The sequence below is a fragment of the Megalops cyprinoides genome, chromosome 4 (assembly GCF_013368585.1).
Source record: "Megalops cyprinoides isolate fMegCyp1 chromosome 4, fMegCyp1.pri, whole genome shotgun sequence".
In the NCBI taxonomy this organism is placed as follows: Eukaryota; Metazoa; Chordata; class Actinopteri; order Elopiformes; family Megalopidae; genus Megalops; species Megalops cyprinoides.
Window position 1 is genome coordinate 40,310,848 of NC_050586.1, and position 21,111 is coordinate 40,331,958.

The 21,111-nt window shown below is 39.7% G+C and overlaps 1 protein-coding gene across 2 annotated transcripts; it reads right to left on the reverse strand.

The window, feature by feature from the left end:
• Window positions 1–407: 407 nt before the first annotated feature.
• LOC118776005 lies at window positions 408–16,943 on the reverse strand. 2 transcript variants are annotated; one of them, XM_036526020.1, is made up of 6 exons: window positions 16,216–16,943; window positions 15,693–15,823; window positions 14,756–14,882; window positions 7,378–7,478; window positions 2,235–2,406; window positions 408–656 (listed from the first exon to the last, which is right to left on the reverse strand). In XM_036526020.1, the coding sequence occupies exons 1-6, from the start codon at window positions 16,568–16,570 to the stop codon at window positions 436–438; spliced, it is 1,107 nt and encodes a 368-aa protein (XP_036381913.1). In that variant the 5' UTR covers window positions 16,571–16,943; the 3' UTR covers window positions 408–435. The 2 variants fall into 2 exon arrangements, with proteins under 2 accessions (XP_036381913.1, XP_036381915.1); XM_036526022.1 differs by having other exon boundaries at window positions 15,693–15,815; window positions 16,216–16,291.
• Between the last annotated feature and the right edge of the window lie 4,168 nt (window positions 16,944–21,111).

Below are 21,111 nucleotides of genomic sequence, written 5' to 3' on the forward strand. Positions count from 1 at the left end.
TACACATGTTCTCCTTCCATTACAAGCAGAAAAAATAGCAGTAGAAATTATCTGAGAAAGTCAAGCACTTCAAGTGTATGAAAAATGCCTGAAGACTAATTCCTGTTATACCTGCTCATAATGTTGTACCCCTGCAGTTTTTTTTTTTTTTTTTTAAAAGGCAGAATTTGAAAACAGCCCCCTTTTACTCTGTAGGTGGATATACAGAGCCCAAAATAAGGTCAACAGCCCTTACAAAACTTATCACCAGGCATTTCCCTAGATTTTATTTCTTATAAAGCCAAACAAGGTGGAACAGCAACAGAGGCACATTAAAAATGGTGAATTTACATAAGAAACAATGGTATAAGTATTCATTTTATTTTAGCAAGACACTATTTAAGTCCAAACTGACGGACCTTCAGGGCATGCGTCTCCTTTCATAAGAGTGCACGGTCAGACTCCACCCATTGCAGGCAGCGATGGTAGCTCGTATGAGCTTGTGGCAGGGAGTGGGCTGTCTTGGTGCAGGAGCTGGGTGAACAGGGAGCTCTTCTTCTGACAGACGATGAGGTGGTTCAGGAAGTCAACTCTGCGTAACAATGTCTTCGAGCACCAGAGGCAGTGGAAGTGGGCCCCTCTGCGGCACTCCAGATTGCAGCGGCAGATGATGTAATCTGATGAGACGAAGGAAAGGAACACACAACATAAAGATCATCCTAATGGCTGTATTTGCATTACATTACATTACTGGCATTAGCAGATGCTCTTATCCAAAGCGACTTACATCAGTTTCAGGTTTTTACAATGTTATCCATTTATACAGCTGGATATTTACTGAAGCAATTGCGGACGAAGTACCCTGCCCAAGGGTACAGCAGCAGTGCCCAGTGGGGAATCAAACTGGCAACCTTTCAGTTACAAGTTCTGCTCCTTAACCAGTGTGCTACACTGCTGCCCCACTGTAAGTATGATGGAGCCATGACTGTCCAGTTCCATTTTACTAACTAAATAATAGAGAAATGTTCTGAACAAACTATTGTATGGAAATGAATAAGCAAAAGATTTTGATTCAATGAATTATGAATGACAACCTTTGTGTAATGACACAATGCATGTTAGCATTAGGTAAAAATCAATGCAGTGGTCAAACTACTGTTCATTATTGTAGACACTCCTGTCAAAAACATTTTAATTTCACATTATGTAAGTAGCAAAGGCTAAAAAAACAAAAAATATGTTTTAGCCTTTTGAAACCAAATAAATCAGAGATGGGCATGTCCAAAGACATTCATTCTTCTATGACCTGACCACAAGATACTGTTCTAACTGTAATTTTATAACAAGCCCTCAGAAAAAGCTCCTTGCAAAACTACCATAAATACTACATTCATGCAGGTGACCTTAAACGGTGGTGTTTGAGAGTAGCGGGTTTCATTAATTTAATAATAATGGGAAAGTGGTAAATTAAACTGTGACCTAGAGCCACGTCCAAACTTGCAGAGCCCAACAACCTTTCATCTACACTCTTATCCAGAGTGACTTACATTAATTGCAGGTTTTTACAATGTTCTCTGTTTATACAGCTTAATATTTTTACTGAGGCAACTGTGGGTTAAGTACCTTGCCCAAGGGTACAGCGGCAGTACCCCAGTGAGGAATCAAACCAGCAACCTTTCAATTGCGAGTCCTGCTCCTTAACCACTATGCTACACTGCCACCTCAGCTACAGTTTTCATAGTGTTTTCACAGCGCATAAAGATAAACACCCAGTAAGTATTCGGGGGCCAATATATAGTTCCAGAAGCTTTGAATGGCTGTACAGAAGTATTGTTATAAGTACAAGTATTGATGTACATTTGTTTTTGTAGGATTTCATTTAAAAGTATTTTTTAAGATGTGAATGTGTGTGGTCCTACTGTTTTCTGTTACCAAAAAAATTCCCCTGAGCAATTATATTCGTTTTGAAGAACAACAAAACTGTTCAGTAGTTGTATTTTTCATTTTATACAATCCCTTTTGTTCATATTTTTCAAGGCTGTGAATAAAACTGGCAGGCACTGTAAAAGGCGTATTTTCATAAATTATGCACACCCGCCATATTGTATTTCTCCACCATGAAAAGCAGTAGTGAAGCCTTTTCTAATGTTAACACTAAAATAAATAAAACTATACATCAAATAAATGGAATGACTGACAGAGCTAAGGCATAATCTTAAAAGAACCTCAGTGTACCAAACAAATGTAAAACAAACCTCCATGGTGCACTCCAGACTTCAAGTGGGTCTCTATGTGTCGCCTCACATGGTACATGGTCTTGGGTTTATACACATAGTCTTTGCAGAAGGGGCAGTGGACCAGCCTGCAGCAGCTCCTGCACTGCTGAAGGGTAGGAATGACTCCCTTCCTCACTATGGTGATGTGTCTCTGAAACAGTGTTAAAGGGTTTCTGGTCACACAGTAGGTTTTTGCAACATTTTTATTTTGTTGAGGGCTCTACTCTGGCAGTATCACAGGTTCGCAGACAAAAAAAACTGTACACAAGTTGTGCCAGACTGTATGTGTACTCATACAAATTTCATGTCTATATCTTAACATGAAAAGACAAACTAAATAGCACAGTCAACTTCACTACAGCTGCATATCACACAGCTGCCACTTCTATTTGAATGCAGATTTATTAAAATGGAACCAGGTCTACAATGATCAATCAGTCCAGAACAAGCACATACACTGCACCTACTGGTGCATCTCTGCCACACACCTCTCTCTGGTTCATTACTGTTGTAAATGACATTTTGTGCTTTCTTCATACTAAAAAAAAGAGTCTTTGTGGAACTAAATACTTAAATAAAGCAATATATGTTACTAAATCTGATTTTGGGTCAATGACAAATAAAGCTTCTAAAAAGGTATTTTTCAAAATGGATGTAATGCATATTTTTGAGTCTGGAACAATGTGTTTAAACAAGTCTCATTTGTTAAATAACATTTCAGAGTGTTTAAATTCATTTTTTGACTGTATTTTTACCTTCACCACCCAAAAAATGTCAGGTGGTGCAACCAAATATTTGTGAAAATATATATATTTTCATATTATTTATATAAGTGAAATCTTTGGCAAGTATCCCTTAGGGTGTCTGCAGTGCCTAACACATTATTATTTTGTGGTTGTGTTTTACAATTATTTACAATAATTTAAGAGTATTGCATTCTAGTGGGTAGTGGCCAGGTACTTAGTACACTTTAGCATCCGATTTTACATTTAAAGACAGAAAAATAATTATACAAATATACAAATGAATGCATTCAATACAACAGCTATTCATATCATAGTTATCCACCATTTGTTCACTTTAACCTATTATTTATTGGTTTAGATGAACACTTTTCCTGGTTGCACTACCTGACGATTATCAGTTGTGCCACCTGACAACATTAGTAATGACAGGAAATATGCTGAATAATTGCATTTTTATTTCATATTACAAAAAAGTGTTTTAGTCAACAGTCTCTACTGAAGTAAAAGTAGTAAATTGATCAAAAACAGGATACATCACATGAGATCACATTCGGTACATAGCAGCTGGAATAGGCTACAGTGCAACAGATTGATTAGATACACTGTAATGGATTGTGACTGAATAACAACGAAGTTTTCATGTTTTAGTTTGATACGTTTAAAAAGAAACATCAGCTTAAGTCCATGAAAAATGTAATTTCAAATATCCAAATGCAAATCATCAAAAGTATTCCAAGATTTTAAAACATTAAATGCATAGCAACTGGAATGCAACACTATATAATAACTTCATGCTAAATAAAAATGGATTATGATTTAACAACAATGAAGTCATGTTTGACAAAACATTTCAAAACATTTTGAAATGTTTGTTCAACACCGGTAGAGGGCTAATATCCCATTTCAGGTGTGCGTACTACAGCAGTCCCAGTCTGCATGAGTTAGCTGTGTGTGCCGTGACTTAAGATCCTCTGGCTCTGAGATCACTTTGAGCACATCAGTTGTGTGGTAAAAAATGATGTCAGCAGGATGGGGCCAAATGAACTTATTTTTTCTTCCCAACTGTTGCATGCAGCTTGCCTCAGTCTCATCACCAATTACCTGAAGAACTTGTTCCATGAACGGCCGACCTTCATATTTCACTAAGATGAACTTCCCATTCAGATCATTGTCATCTTGGGCACTGGCCTGGGTACTGGCTGTTTGCGAGTTGACCATTGTGGTATTGTGGCATTGGCACATATCCGGTCTGTTGCAGTGGCAGGAGATCTCCCTGTGCATGATTTTCCCTGGCTCAGTGGAGATGACCTGGTGCATCACCAAAGTTCCCTTTACAAGGGGCACAACCTCAGGGACCGCATCATCAAATCCTCTGATGTCCTCCTCACTCACCCAGAAGAACTTGATATCAGATTTTCTCTGTTAGGAGGCTGTAAAAATCTTCTGGGGTCTGGACATCTGCACCCCTTTGGGCAGCAGAATCAACAGTGCGCTTGACTGCACCACCAACTCCATCGGGGGTGCCTTTTCTGTGGGACTTCTCAGAGAAGTTCCAGGGCACCTGCTGGAAGCCTGAGAGGAAGGGGATGATGCTGAGCAAATAGAAATTCTTTTTATTACGGTACTGAGTGACTGGACCGTCACTCATCGTATGTAAAGTTGTGGGAGACGGATTGCAATTGTCCATCACATCCCTTAGCACTGGTTCCAAATGGGCCCACACAGCTCTCTCATCATGCCGAAGGGATACAGAGATGGTGGTGTAGGACTTTGAGCCAGCTGCTGTATAAGCCACACATGTGGACTGTGGCCTGCTTCCGACTCCCTCCGAATTGAAAAGATTGCACCTCACTATTAAGTTTGCAGGAGACGTTCTCTGAAAAATCCACATGGAGGACAACTTCATCTTCTCTTAGGCTTTCTTTTAAAGCCCTGCACTCTTTGGCTTGGTGCAACCAATTGTAGTGGTGTTTGGCTAGGCTGTCGAGCTTCTGATGGAAAAGGTTCAACAGTTCAGCACATCTTCCAGTTTGTGATTCTTTGACAAAATTCATGTAGGTCTTATGCCCCTCTGACACAGGTTTTCTTATCCATTGATGCCAAGTCACAGTCTCTTCCACCTGGGGTGCTGCAACTTCTACTTCATTGTAGCAGCATTTTGCATAGACTCGATACATGCATGACTTGTTGTCTGGACTGCACGCAACTGAGGACAACAGCTGAGAAATGCTAGCAGTAGCTAGAAGACCTTTCTGCTGCAGTTTTTCAGTCAAGAATTTGACATTCTCATGGTCCAAGCATGCACAACTGTTCCTGTCTGACACTTTTGGCTGCATTACAAAGAAAAGACAATATCAAACATATTGTCTGTAAGACAGCCTGTGGGACTTTTGCATTTCAGAATTATACTGCAGATGGAGTTCAGTCAAGTGTTTAACTAACACACGCCTTTTTTTCTTTTCATTTTTTGTGACTGTATCCTTTCTCCCTGGCAGTAAGCGACTGTTCTCATCTCGACAGAGGAAGTCAACAACTCTCTCTTTTCTCTGGATGGCCAATTTTTTTTTGCAATCCTTGATCTGTTCCCTTCAGTTGTAGATTTTGCCTTTCGCTTCTCAAACTTTTTTTCCTTAATCTTTCTATGTGCTTTCGTAATTTTTCAGATTCTCTTTTGGCAGCTTCCATTTCTCTTTTCACTTTGTGCATTTTTCTGCGCAACTTTGCTTCATCTCTTTGCCATTTCATGTTACCGCTTGCTACTCTCTGTGGTGTTGAGGATGCCCTGGGTTGCTGTACATCTACACTGACAATATTCTCTCTATCAGTGTTGGGAGGGTTAGGCTGAAGCTCTGCTGGGAGTTCAGTGGGAGTCGTATCCATTGACTCAGGTGTGAAATTCAAGATTTCCTCCACAGCCAGCCCTTTTCCTTTCCCTGTGCTTTCTCTGGTCTTGCTTCCACTGCTGCCTCACTTTTTCCTTTTCTGTTCTGGAGAGCTGGCTGATGGGGGGTTTCACTATTTTTCCCTCTCTCTTCCTCCTCTGATAACTATAAAACATGAGAACAAATAAACTGGCATTTTCCCATTTAAAAATCTGAAAGGTCTGACAATACTGTATAAAAGTAATAACTGCAAAATAAACTGTTATCCAGACTTGCATTATAGTTTACCAAGATGTATTACCTCTCCTTTCTTTTTGCAAGATATGCTTCTCTTGCAGCCGGATCATTTTTAATGCGCTCCCTGTGTCGTGCTGATTTTTCTTTACTTGATAGTGGCATCTAAAATCATTAAAAATTATAATCATGAAAAAGGTTTGAAAGTGTATAACATCTTTAACTTAAAACTAATAAACGTTTTCGAAAATTTTTGTAAACGTTTTTGTAATAGACAACCTTACAGCTTTAAATAATATTATTTATTTCATCTAGTGACATTACTTGTAGTTGCGCCACCTGACTTTTAAAACTAATTTCAAATTAAACAGGCTTCTACTTGGACGGCTGTATTAGCTTTTGCCATTGCTATCAAATTCATACATATATTTTTAAATAGAATAAAGAGTTTTATGATAAAATAAAATTTTCCTAGTTTTACATTGGTTAATTGTACCATTTGACATGGAAAGTGTACCAGCCTACCTGCGAGTTGGAAGCTATTTTTATCAATATTTGAGAGAGATCTACAAACCTTTTCACTCAGCCATAAAGGGCACTTGGGGTCCTCTTGATGATGCAATATCCTGTTTACTGTTATTACCTCTTCACTTCATAATAAAAAGTCCCATGTTTACAGATGTGCCACCCTGACATCTGAGAACATACAAATTGCTGGACAAAAGTTTTTCAATTATCGCAACAGCTTTAAAATATTGGTATTTGTAAAATTTGGTTTATTTGAAATGTTTCAAACCTAAAATCATGCCATAGTATTTTATTTTGAATTTATTATCATTAATAAAATACAATTTTTAATAGTTTGCTTGGTCTGTTCATTTGCACGGACAGTTGCGCCACCTGGCATTTTGTGGGTTTGAGATGCCAAAACATAAAAGAATATATATTATTTGAATGTACTGAAAATGTATTCAAACTAAATAGAATAAACTGATACATGTCATGAATTGATTAAATTATTTCAAAAGGAAGTAATGGCCTCGGACACAAAAATATGCATGTCATGTCATTGACCCTTTTGCATACTGTTGTTTCAGTGTGTTCTACTTGGATTATATGCATCATTTTGGAATGGTTTATGAACAAAAATTGCTCAGGGAATTCTGCATTGTACTGTGCTCTGTAACAACAATTGTCTCATGCAATCATCAGCAGTCAACCACGATACATACAGACAACCTTCTTAAAATCATTTTTTACCTCAATAAGTCTGGATGACAGTGGATGGGTGCTCAAAATTCTGCTCTCCTCCACCGGGCTATAGTGGCACTTTCCCTTACGCTTCCTGAGCTCAAGGGATTCTGGAAATAAAAATTCAGATATGAAGTAAAAAATGTTGTTTTTTAAAAAATGTAAAAAAAAAAAAAATAATAATAATAAAAAACTGTAAAAACAGTTCTCCCAGTGTTTCCAACTTTACATGACCACAACAGCAGTTCAACATGTAAAAATGTTAGTCAGTAAAAATCAACCTTCACAAACAGTAAAATCCTCAGTTATATATTTGCTGTCCAAGTCCAATGGGAGGGTATACCTTTTAACACATCCAAAAATATCTTAATCAGCACGTTTTTTCACACAATGTGTCACAGTTGTTCAGAAACCTACAACTGACAGCACCTGGCAATCTGACACGAGAATTTTTTTAAAAAAGCATTCAACTACAGCAAAATGACTCTGGAAACAATTTCTTCCTTTTCCCTGTCTTTCTACTGGTGTGTTGTGACCGCCTGTGCACAAGTGACATGCAGAACTGTCAGCAGTGCACTCTCAACCTTATCAAACTTCAGTAGCTAGTGGGAATCCCATGTGAAATAATCATGAACTGCATAACCCATTCCTATTCTCCTGAAACCTGGCATGCAAGGAAGGCTGTTTGGCAAGAAATTTTACATTTGTATCTAAAATAAGATTTTTTTTATTAAAGTACAAATATTTATGATTTTTGAGTCTACCCATGCTACTGTAAAGACAGCAGAAATGCTTTGATCCAGAAATGCTACAGACACAATCACTGTGTCATTTTCAACCTTGCTGTGTGTTCTGAAACATGGGTGGCATTTTCATAATAAGATAGCAAAGAGGTAATCAAAGGTGCAGTCTGTCCTTTAAGCAGAGAAAGGGTGTGACAGATTTCATCTGCTGTCTATCACTTTTGAATCATCTTTTTTCAGTTTGACTTGGGAATCTTAAATTTTCCTGTAAAATTACAGTAAAATACTGGCAGCAGGGTTTCCAGCTGTTTACCGTAATTTTTAGTGTCTACACTGTATTTTGAATTAAAGTTTCTTACCGTTGTTTTAAAAAAACAGTAAAATACTGTGAATTTCAGTATGTTTACTGTAATTTTTAGTGTCTACGCTGTATTCTGAATTAGTTTCTTACCATTGTAATAAAATACATTTTTCCCATGACAGGTGACCACTGGATATATATAATCTATGAAATTACTTAACTGACATATAAATCAGGTTTTTAAAAATAGGCTAAATTGAATCAAAACTAGAACAGGATTCAATAATGTTCACATGGTATGTATTCAAGTACATTATTTATTAAATAAAATGACAATGCAATCACAACCTCAGAGCACTCAGAGTTGTCTGAACAATCTGGCAATCAATCTTCTTACATTCTCATTCTCAAAAGTTAACTTGCAGTTTAACAAATGTTCAGGCACATAAGTAGACTTTTTTTTGTGAGATGTCATTAAAATCCAACCAAAATGTTCCTTCAAAAACCAAAATCCAAAAGTCTTTTAAAGAACAATTTTTTAAATACAAAATCCAGTATCTGCACATATACTACCAGTGAGTGCATTAGTGCAAGTGTGTAAGAATTTGCTTGTCTAAATGAAGTCCATGAGATTCCTTAGGAGCGTGGAGACATGAGGATTGACTGTGAGAGATTTCTCGTTGACGATTCTACCCATCTTCTTTGGGACCACCTTGCCCCTGCTAGTCTCTGAACCCCTCTCCGGGTTTATTCCAACGAAGCGCCTGAAAACACATTAGTATACAACAGCAATTAGTTGGTGACTTTTAGAGTGATTCAGGAAATGAGGCATGCAAAAGAACAAAAAGAAAGATTGAAGAAACAAGGTGTCTTACCTCTGAATGAACTCCAAAGTACAAGAGGCCTCCTCCTGGTACTGTAAGTTGAACACATAGTACATTGCAAACAAAGCTGCAAGCCCAGTCAAGAATCTAGGTTGGCTGACCTCACAAATGACATGACCCTCAAGACTAATCATGAATGTCCAGCTCTGTTCCACCTGAGATTTGTACAAAAAACATTGTTTTAAGTAACAAGGAAACACCATGTCATTAATGCAAAGCATCAGCACTCCTTTTGGATTTAGCCTGCTAAACAGTGAGTGTGAGTGAGAGTGTGACAGTGAGTGAGTGAGAGTGAGTGGGTGTAAGTGAGTGTGACAGTGAGTGAGTGGGTGTAAGTGAGTGTGACAGTGAGTGAGTGGGTGTAAGTGAGAGTGTGACAGTGAGTGAGTGGGTGTAAGTGAGAGTGTGACAGTGAGTGAGTGAAATGTCCAGATACATGAGGTATTTTGCATCTAAAAAGATGAAATGTTTTCTACAATCACTTAATTTTACTGAAATATTACATTATTTAATGGATTACATTGCTTTGTTGAATAAAACAAATACAGTAATATGCAAAACTGTTAGGCAGTGATGAATATTCAATTCAAACACAGGTGTTATTGTAAACATACCAACAAGTATCAGGCAAGGACGTGCAGGGAGTGTGAGGGTCCTCTTTCCTGAAGAAAACAGTAAGATTCATATCCTTAGTATAACACTGAGACTAAAAATAAATTATAACAAAAAAAAAAAACAAAAAAAAAGTAAACTCACATCTGCGTGAAACATGAGCCCATTGGTATCCTCTCGAAAGTGTGCCATATGCAGCTGTACAACACGGAATGCTTCCTCTACATCTTCAGTTTGAGAGAGGACAGACTTTACATTTGCTTCGTTAGATTTGGTTTTGAAGTGTTCTGTAATGGCTCCTCCACATTCCTCCATGGAAAGCTCCAAAGCTCGCAACACATTAACGTCAGTTAGCAACTGAAAATGGCAGGAGATGGACTTCTGATTGGAAAGGTAACGCCTCTGGCTCCTCAAGTCTTCGACTGAAGGTGGTGGTGTTGCACTTAAATGCTGACACAGAAGACAGAATGTAGTCTTCATTAGATTTTTCACTTCAGCTCTCTCTACTGCACCCATACCCTCCTGACTACAAATCTCCAGTATTCTTCGATGTTTGGCCTCCACTGCTTCTTCTGTTTCTTCAGGTGGGAGCTGAGGCTGAAATCTCACACGACCATTAGTGTCGGTTGGTCCCATCTTGCGTCCAGTGTTTGAGGCTGAGGCTCTACGGCGTATGTAGTTACTGTCACGGTTCAGATTCTCAACACGTGTCTTGACTTGCTTAGGTAGTGATGTATAACCTCCAGCCATTAGTGAACCATCAGGAAAAATGTCTGCAAAACTATTAGGATACTGCTGAGTAATAATTCTACACACAGTGAGACACTCGTGTAGGGCACAGGTCAAACTTGCGCATCTCGTCTACAAGAATTCTGATCATCTGATGCCGTTCTGGAGGTTTACGTCTCTTCCCAGCTGAAATTGCTGTTTGGATTTCTGGTGGCATTCTCTCCCATGGGACTTGAAATCTTTTGGGCCATGTCGGTGAAATGTGTATTGGACCTCTAGTGTTTGGGCTGCTGTTGTCTGTCCCTGAAGGTAATGATGTGAAGGGTGAGCTAGACTGTTCAGATCCACTGGACAGAGAAGAATCTGAATGCAGTGATGGACTGGAACATGCTGTTGGGCTGGAGAGTGGTGAATGGCTTGAAGCTACGCTCAAATTCAAAGTGACAGTCTCTGTCTCTACAAGGCAACAGAATGAACAAATTAGTCAAAAATTTCACTAACTTTTTGCATTTTTTTGCAATTACTCCACAAACTAAAAATTGTCAAATTAGACTTTGGTCATTAATAAAGTTACAATTATAACTGGAAAACTGTAACTGGAACAATAGACCTCTTGCAGTTAGGCCAATGCCCACTGTCCAACCCAGTGGTTCTCAATCCTGGTCCTGGATTACCACTGTCCTGCCTGTCCTGTGTTTCAAAAAGATAGTTAATGTGCTAATTAGTTACATAATTTGTGGTGCAAGCAGGGGAATCTCTAAAATGTGCAAGGCAGTGCTACTCCAGAACAGAACTGAAAACCACTGATCCACCCTAATGATATACTTAAGGTCTACGTTACCCAATTTGAAAGCTTCCAGTAGTTTCCTGAGTTGAATTGCTGGCAGGATTTCACAAATGTCTTCTTGTCATACACATCGTAGGTCTTCTTTACTTTCCACTCCACAGTTCTGGACTACAGAGATAAGCTGTACACAGGTCTCTTCAGATACATTGGGCAGAGTCTTAAGAATGATGGCCTTTATGTCTTCAATCAAGATGGACATCTTTGTACAAAGACAGGAAGGAATGGTGAATAATTAGTAATGGCATGCCCCGTACCATGTACTCAGGCAAGGGGTAGTAATCGAACATATTCTCGTGGTTAACGCAATACATTTTCTCTAGTGGTTTAAGGATATAAGCACCCATGTCAGCATGATGCTTCTGTAATAAAATGCACTGCCAAACTGCTTTTTTAAGTTTTCCAACTACAAGGCCTTCTTTGTGATCACCAATCAAAATACACATGTTCTTTTTGTATTTCGTGCCCTTCACTGTAACTTCATGGGCTATCTCCGTGTTAAAAGACTCCAAGTTGAGATGTGAAACTGCCTGTCTAATCTCATCATTATAGTCCCCTAAAAAGAACTCTGTGCATTTCTCCATAACAAAATCTGCTGGAAAAATGTTTCCAGCATAAAAAAATACCTGCAACAACTGATGTCTCTCTTTGCCAGGGTTCTACAAAGATTCTTGAAGTTGTGCAATTTCCTGGCATTCTGCTTAAAATACGTATGTTTAATCTTACTGTCCACAGACGTATGAGAGGCCCAAAGTGGACAACCAAAGTAGAACAAGTTGCAGTTGGTCAATCTATGGTGTGGTACAATGTTTGCAAGAGTAGCGTGTACAGTGGATGGAAGCAGAAATTTGGCCTGCAGTTTTAAATAAAACTGCGCTAGACATCTCAAGAACAGAGTTTCATCCATAATTTCTGGGCAGACCTCTTCAGCACTTTCATCAACAGAAGGAGCACCTATCTGCATATCAGACTGCTCAGGCACAAAGGAGCAGTGAGGATTTACAATGGAGTCCACAAGATTTTGTTCACTAGAATCTTCTGCTTCCTAGACATATAAGAAGTAAAGGTAGGCACAATTGCAAACTTTTTGTCACACTGTCTAAATGGACAAGACACTTCTCTTCCCTCTCTAATGTGTGCTTTTAAATTAGCAAAAAGGCTATTAACATTTTAACACCTGATATCACATAAGTCAACATGGCATGTCAAGTCTAATATGGCAAATGGCCTAGACTTGACAGGAGACTTTCATTTATGTCGATATGTGAGAGTTTTAAATGCTGAAAATTTTTAAAGGCTCTTTTACAATCAGCAAAACCACACTTAAAAGCTGCATTGGCGACATGTCTGTGAATTTGCATGTGCCGAACATGTGCGTCAATCGTACTAGCTTAATGTCCACAAACCTCGCAGATCATTTTAAAATTGGGACATGTTATGCATTCAACCTAAAACACCAAGAAGACTTTATAAACGTAACACACCGTTTTCACACTATTATCAGTTCGTGTTACTATTCGCAGCAATAAATCGTGTGGATTAGCAATAGCAAACATTAGCTAAGTGAGGGAGCTAGTTAGCAGCGGTGTACAGAGACATCATTGTCTGTATCTGTATCTGTTCAACCAACAAAATTATCTGTCTCTGTATTTGTATTCGGACAGTAGACCGGAAGTGGACGTGGTTTAAGTCACGTTATATCGGGAAAATGTTGCATTTTTTTGTCGTTTTTTCAATATTTCGAATGGATTTTCTTTAAAGTGGAGGAAATTAACACATACAGTTAAAAACTACAGGTTCCAAGCTTCATTTTGATGTATAGGTTGCGGCGGTAATCCAGCTGCTGCACCACGCTTTTGTTTCGCTATAGCTCGCACACCTGACTCCGTGGGGGCGACTACAGAATATTGAGATCGCTTTTCAATAATGTGTAGTAAATGAAACGACTAGTTAGTGAAATCAGTGAAAGTGAAAGTCCTATGTTGCAATCAGAATGGCCATTTTTATCTTGTGGCCATCCACAATGATATGAATCGATCTGAAGAGACATAATGGCTGACGCACATGTAAATCACGGCTTTTTTTCTTCCTGAATAATAACGGGCAACTTCGGGTAGAAAAAATATGTTTCCGTCACATTATTTGTGCTTTTCCAAACAACTCATCCCTACTAGTTAGCCAGTACCTAGCTAGCTAAAAGCTCTAAGATTAACTTATTCTGCAGTTTTAAACTAGATATTTTATCTATCAATGATCAATTACTCCCACAAAAGGCAAAACAAAACCAAAAGAAAACAAAACCGACGTATCGCAGCATCCTTTTTGACTATGGTAAAATAAATGATGACCAGGGGCTTCCAAGTAGTGAGGCATGCTAGAGTGGCGCTGAAATCGCTTTGACAAAATACAGTATTATACTGTATTTTTAAATCGTGACGATTCAGTTTGTTATAAAATGAAGATTAGCATTAGCTTGCAAACTAGCCAGACAGTCAACTTACACAATCAAACATTAGCTATTAGTCTACACGTTTACTGTCTTAGCTAACGTTTTTTTCTATTTATCAATGACACTTTCGAAAGGTAAGAAAACACAACGTATTTCATTAAGGTACCTTCTTAATGGTGACTCATGGGAGAACAAATGCTGACAAGCAGCTTTCAATGACTAAGTTGACGTTATATCTGTTAGTTCGCATTACAAAACAAGGGTCAGCATTAGCAAACCACCGTGCTCTCACATTAAGATCTAGCTAAGACTAACTTAATCGTGTAGTACCAGTTTTCTTAGCTAGACATCTAATCTGTTAATCAATCCAAGCTTCCACACATAGCAAAACAACAATTTATTTTACTGATGCAGTTAACCTTGTCAATGGTGGACCATGAGAAAGTAACCGCAAAGAGGCTTTCGACGTCAGGGACGTCTGACCGGGGGCGGGGCTGAAGACGGCTTTGGAAAATACTGTTCAGTATCGTAAAATGCTTTACTGGTGCCCTACGTCGCCAACATCCCTTCCTTAAACCGTTGTTATTCACAGTATTACCGTATTTAACAAAAAAACAGTATCTTACTGTTGGAATTTGGCTGTTTTGTTACAGTAATTTTTGTGTTGCTCATCAATGGGTACCATAACATTGGTCAAGCACTGCCTTCTGACTGCAGTTTGGTCCAAGTCAAACCAAGCTTATAGTGCAATCCATTTGGGGCTGGATGTGCAGCTTTAAAGCTACACTGCAGAATCGGCAAACGGAGATCGACAATTTAACAAACCTGGCTGCAAAAGTGATGAAGGCTGGGAGTCTATCTGCGCCCTCTGGTGGCTGAAGTCTGTACATGCGGTACACAGCGCCCCCGACGACACAGGTGTCTTTCCACATGCAGAGCAGTACACATATGTCTGCCGAAAATCAGAGAGAACCTGACTGTAACAGATGACTGCTTCCTCTTACCAAAGGTTAAAATTTTAAATTCCCAGTTGGTCTCCTCACTCAACAAGCATAATGAATAACAGTAATTCGTTTCTGAGGTACTTATCAGAAACACCTCATTTGAAGAATGCCTGAAGAGACTCAAAATTAGAGCAACACACTTGACACACACACTTGACACCACAGTGTACAAAAAACCCTTTGGTTTTGCAACTGAATGCCGTTTAAAATTAAACCTTTGGCTAAATCTTAGGCTACAATTCAATTTAACTGCATAACTGCAAAGCCTTTAATTTTGAATTCTGAATTCAAGCAAGTGCTTGCACAACATACATCAGCGGGTGATGCATTTAACCAAAAATGTAAATTGTAACACTTGTTTTAGTGCATTACTCAAAAGGATACATATGGCTATTAGACTACAGATCCCTAATGTACGAATTATGCCTAAAGGCTTAAAGAAGCTATTCTATCGGGAAAAAAATCACATCGGAAACACAACTGGAAAGGTCAATTTACTATTGTGCAAACAGCTTCCCTACAATATGCTACAGCTTTTGGAGATGTTGTAGCTGATTCGCTGTAACTAGGAAACGTTTCGTTACATTCAGAGTTAATATGTTCAGTGTTTTGTGGAATATCACAGCTGTGTCCAATAAAGGGTTCAAATGCATTGGCACCACAGATCTGGGAACATGAACCCTCTTTAAGCGTTTTTCACATCAAGAATGCTCCACTAATAAATGATGATTTTTGGCAAAATGATCCTCCTCCTTTACCTCCACATCAGCCATCTCCTGTTTCACCTGGACGGCCGGATCCTCCGTTCCCTCTCTATCTCGCCACACATCACTGTTCCAACGCTGGTCCAACTCGTGCTCCATCGTGGCACTGTCATCGTCCTGCTTTTCTAAGTCCGATCAGAGCACATTGTTTAGCATACTTTTGGTAAATTTATCATTCTTAGTCACCAACTGTCAAGAGCAGAAGTACTTCTTCATCTAGTGAAAACTATAACCATTCATTTTTATTATGTTGATATGTCACTAGTACATACTGCATGTGCTACATTTACATGGCATTAGCTACTTTGGCAACACAATTAGATACCAGAGGTATAATGGTCACCAACTGACCTATACTATATTTTCGCCGGTTTATACTAATAATCTAGTTCCGTATTTTGAATAGTGATTGAATATTTGGACTGAATCTAGTCAGTCAGCTCGCTAAGCTAGCCTCCCAATGCTGCAGCAACAAGTCTTGTTTAAAGCTAGCTAGCTACAAGGCAAAGCCCATTACCTGGTAACGTTACTCCTGTCACAGTTTTCGTTTCGTTTTCATTACTGTCGGAAACAAACTGCCCAAACACATCAATGGTGCCGATGCAAAGGTGCTCATCCCAGGTCTCAGGATCTCTCTTCTTACTCCCACCGGTGACTCGGAACTCCTCATCCGCTTCTTCTGATACTGTACTTTCCTGCATTTTGACTTGCAGTGCGTTTTCTTTCTCAAGGTGCATAGACTGAAATTCGGCTAATCTGATTTCGAACAGTTTTGTTATTTCACAGACTGCATTTCTCACCAAAATTTCCATGATCGAGGCAAGTTGGCTCTGAAAAGCGGACACGGAATCCTGTGAGTGAACCGTTGACATTGCTCCTGCATAAACTAGCTAACGCAGGTAGCTATCTTATCAACTGGTTACCGTAGATAGGCAAACGAGGTAAAACTTCCGAAATGTAATTTGTTTGATTTTATAGGTTAACCACTAGCTAATCAGCAACAAATACGTGAATATGAACAGATCAAAGCTAACGTTAGTTCTGCAGTATCTTCAACGGCACTCAAACAAGCTAGCCTTGTGTCTTGAATGGAATCGACGCAGAATCACCGATCTTGTAGCTTATCCTTTTCACTCAGCCTTCGGTAATAAACTTATTATTAAGCTCCTTGTTATCATTTTATGCTCGAGAACTTGTACAGAATATGCTCAGAAGTCATCAAAAAATAAACACGCGTCTGAGGGCATCGGCAGACCAGGAAATAAATCTACTTCCGGTGCTCACCGGAAAGTAGAATTATATTTCAAAATATTTAGAGTACATATTTATATATAGAGAACATATTTCAAAATATATAGAGAACATATAAGAGAACGTATGATCTGTTTTAAGTAACCATTTGTGGTTTGAAACAATAACAGATACTAATAATATGTTTTGAAAATGTTAACTTTAACACAAAACAGCTTAAGGTGCTAAAATTAATATACTGTAATATGCAGGTATATGTGAAAATAACATTACATTACATTTCGTCATTTAGCAGACGCTCTTACCCAGAGCGACTTCCAAATAAGTGCATCACTATGCTTAAAGTAGTATTACAAGAGGTCAGTAAGAGTTAAGTGCTAAACTAGTGTAGAGTGTTTTTAATAGAAAATAGGGATAGATAGGATGGATAGAGAGGAAGGTAGACTAGATATACATCTTGAAAATATGAGTTTTCAGCTTTCTCTTCAAGGCACCCAGGGAGTCTGTTATACGAATCTCAGCAGGAAGCTCATTCCACCAGTGTGGAGCAAGTACTGAGAAGAGGCGGGTCTAAGAGATGCTGCCCTTGTATTTCGGGACACAGAGGTGACCCAGGGTAGCAGAGCGCAGCTCTCTTACTGGCTTGTAGGCCTTGATCATGTCCTGTATGTATCAGGGGGCTGATCCATTAAGTCCCTTAAAGGTTAGTAACAAGAACTGAACTTGAACATGATCCTTGCTGCAACCAGTAGCCAGTGGAGGGACTCAAAGAGAGGTGTCACATGGGCCCGCTTGGGGAGGTTGAATGTCAGTTGGGCTGCTGCGTTCTGTATAAGCTGCAGTGGTCAGATGGCATATGCGGGGAGGCCAGCAAGCACCAAGCTGTAGTAGTCCAGACATGACAGGATAAGAGCATGGATCACAACTTGAGCTGTGTATTTGGAGAGGTATGGTCTGATCTTCCTAATGTTGAATAAAAGGAATCTGCAGATCCTGGTTGTGGCTGCAATGTGCTCTTTGAAAGATAGATTGCTGTCCAAGGTTACGCCTAGGTTTTTAGAAGCTGTGGTTGCCGTTACCTTTGCATTGTCAATGCAAATTGAGAGGAGAATCCTAAATCCTTAGAGGAGACATGTATGCTGGGACATAGACCATCTCAGTCTTGTCAATGTTCAGTTTGAGCTGTTGCTTGTTCATCCAGCCCAAAATATCAGAGAGAGATGCTGATATTTGAGGAGTGATGTCCATCTCGGGAGGGAGGAAATGAACAGTCGTGTATCATCTACATATGAATGATATGACAGGCTATGTGCTGTTATGACCTCTCCAAGTGTTCTGGTGTAGAGCTCCAGCACTGATCCCTGTGGAATACCTGTCTTCAGGAACCGGGGAGAGGAGGTGGAGCCTTGCCAGGAGACCTGGTAGGAGCGATCTCTGAGGTAGGAGGAGAACCATTCCAGGGCCGTTCCAGTGATTCCCAGAGCCGACAGCTCAGACAGGAGGATCTGGTGGTTCACCACGTCAAAGGCAGCTGATAGATCTAGACAGATAAGGACAGAAGAGAGAGAGTCAACTTTTGCAACTTGAAGTAAATTAGTTACAGCAATTAGGGCATTACATAATAACTCGAGTGGACAATAGCATTAAAAAAGATGTGTAGACCACCCTAACGAGCATCAGTAAGTGTGGAGCTGATGTGCAAAACGTGACACTGAGTTTGTGCAACAGAACGGTCAATGCAGAGGTCCTGTGCTGGAGTGGTGTGCATTCACATGATTATTCAGCTAGCTAGCAAAATGCAACTGACCCCTAGACAGCCAACAGCTTCTGTTATGCTTGATAAGATATAACTGTAGGAGTAACAAAATACTGCTTTTGGAGGGTGCCAGTTCTAGGAAAAAAGGACTGATGTGTGCACCAATTTAAATTAATGGTTAATTATTTCTGTACAGAGGCAATGCAAAGGCTTGATATCCATTATTTCAGCCCTTTGTGTCAGAAGGCTAAGTATTTCTGTCTGGTCCTGAGTCCTCCTGAAGTGTCAAATGATGTGAGTGGACGTAATTGTGAAGGAAAAGGTATGTGTGATTTGACTGTGTTTTGTTTATACAGTAAGGAACATTAACCATATGATTTGCTGATACTTCTTAATTTTTCTTTTACGTTGCAGACAATGGGGCCTGGTGTCTGGGTGTCTCAGAAAGGCTCACATGTGTGTCTGCAGACCATTCAGGCTACAGGCAGCCATTTGGTCTACACATTAGCATCGCAGTCACCACTGTTTTGTGATAAAGTGCTTAGGTTTGTCGGTCTCTTTATTCTTGAACTGTAGATGGGCCATCACGGTTGTAAAATTTTACAGGACCAATCAAGATGACTTACTCTGTCAATTGTTTGTATTTCCCTGCCTTCTGGTACCCAGTATACTTGTACATCATGATGATAAATTATTTTCCTTACTACACTCGATCTTGCAAGTTGGAGTTGTGCATGCGCATGTATAGTTGTGAACTGTATGGCTGAAACAGACACATAGCATTCATTTTTCAAAGGGGAGAGGGGTCATAGAAGTGCTTGCAAAAACTAGTTTTCTCACAACACATGAAAGTCAGTGGTTGGGTGTTTTATTAGTTATTTTATTATTTGTCTTAATGCTTGTTGACACTTAAATGCACTTGTCTGGGTATTTCTGTTGTACTAAATATACTCACTTTTGACAATAACATGGGGTGCAAGATGTGGCTACAGAAAATTTCAGAAGCTGACGTTTTTGACGCTTGATGTCCCTGCGTAGACTTTCAACAGGAAAGAGAAGCATTGAGCATGAGAAAAACAAAGGAGATCAACATCCGGTGTTTCCACACGCTCCAGCACGATAGAGGGCGCTAAAATACCATAATTTACACAAATTCACTTCGCCGTTGAAAACAAGGGAAGAAGACCAACAACAAACAAGCAGCAATGTCAGGCTCTGTATTGGCGTTTCAGAACCAACTCGCTTCTATTATGGAGGTCTTGGTTCGGAACACAGTGTGCGAGATTACTCGGCTGTACGAGGACAGCTTCGTCAACTTGCAGTCCATCATAGCCCAACATGAGGAAGAAAACGCCACCTTAAAAATCAAACTGCAGCAATCAGAGACAGTACTGGCGTTACAGTCACAGGGAGAGTCCGGGATGGACGGTGCAGGTAATGACTGATTGCCTATCTTTTGTAACGTTACAGGCTGAATGACATAGATGCGCAGATATTTTGTCTGTGAGTTATGTGTATAAGAAGTGATTGGAATAAGACTGAATTTTTGGTATTACCGGGACAAACTAACGCACAGAGTTGAAATATTTCTGGACAGAGAGGCTAGAGAGAGGCTAGATTGTTTAACTCCACTAGTGTCTACCCCTGTCACAGTGTCAGGCAGCGCATGTCGTGTGTTACACAGGGTCTGCGTGTTATTTTTGCACTCTGCACAAGCATATATATATCCTAATCCCACCTTGACCAGGACTTTGAAGTTTTACATTTATTCATTTGGCAGACACTTTTATCCAAAGTGATTTACATAGGGTAAGAGTACAGCAGCAGTGTCCCAGCGGGGATTGAACCGGCAACCTTTCGGTTACAAGTCCTGCTCCTTAACCACTATGCTACCTGCCACCTCTTTTATAGAGGGTAACTCACTTTGCCATGAATGAAATGCAGAAACAGGAGACCACTCTGTCCTTTCAGAACCCCAGCAGAATGTGGCTCATTCAGATCCCCTCATCAAACAAGAGGATCCAGAGGTAGATGTGAAGGTTAGTGCCCTGCCTTACAGCTGTAGAATAAGTATGTTAGAAGTCTAATGCTCATACCTTCCCTCTAAAACACAGAGTGGCAAATAAAGCGATTTCAGTTCATTCAACTCAGCTCTGGGTGCTTATCCCTATTATTGGCTCAGTCTGTTGGTGGCTCCTCATTCTGTGTTACCGATTCTTTTTCACTTGTTCATCCTTTAGTCCCTCATTCTGTGAACACCTCTCCCCTCCAGATAGACTCGTTCTGTGCTGTTTGCCTGAAGGCCGCGGAATTGGCCCCCCCGTTTTGTGATGCGTGCAGGAACACCGTGGCGCTGCCCCCTCAGTCACCCAAAGGTAGCCCCGGCTCGGCGCAGTCGCACCAGGC

What these genes read in the sequence shown, in the direction of transcription:
- LOC118776005 (XM_036526020.1), bottom strand. Translation starts at nt 16,570, where the DNA reads ATGTCAACGGTTCACTCACAGGATTCCGTGTCCGCTTTTCAGAGCCAA. An exon ending in GACAGGAGTAACGTTACCAG is followed by an intron (nt 15,824 to 16,215) that starts GTAATGGGCTTT and finishes GATCGGACTTAG; the next exon opens with AAAAGCAGGACGATGACAGT. An exon ending in TGTCATCCAGACTTATTGAG is followed by an intron (nt 2,407 to 7,377) that starts GTAAAAAATGAT and finishes ACACTGTTTCAG; the next exon opens with AGACACATCACCATAGTGAG.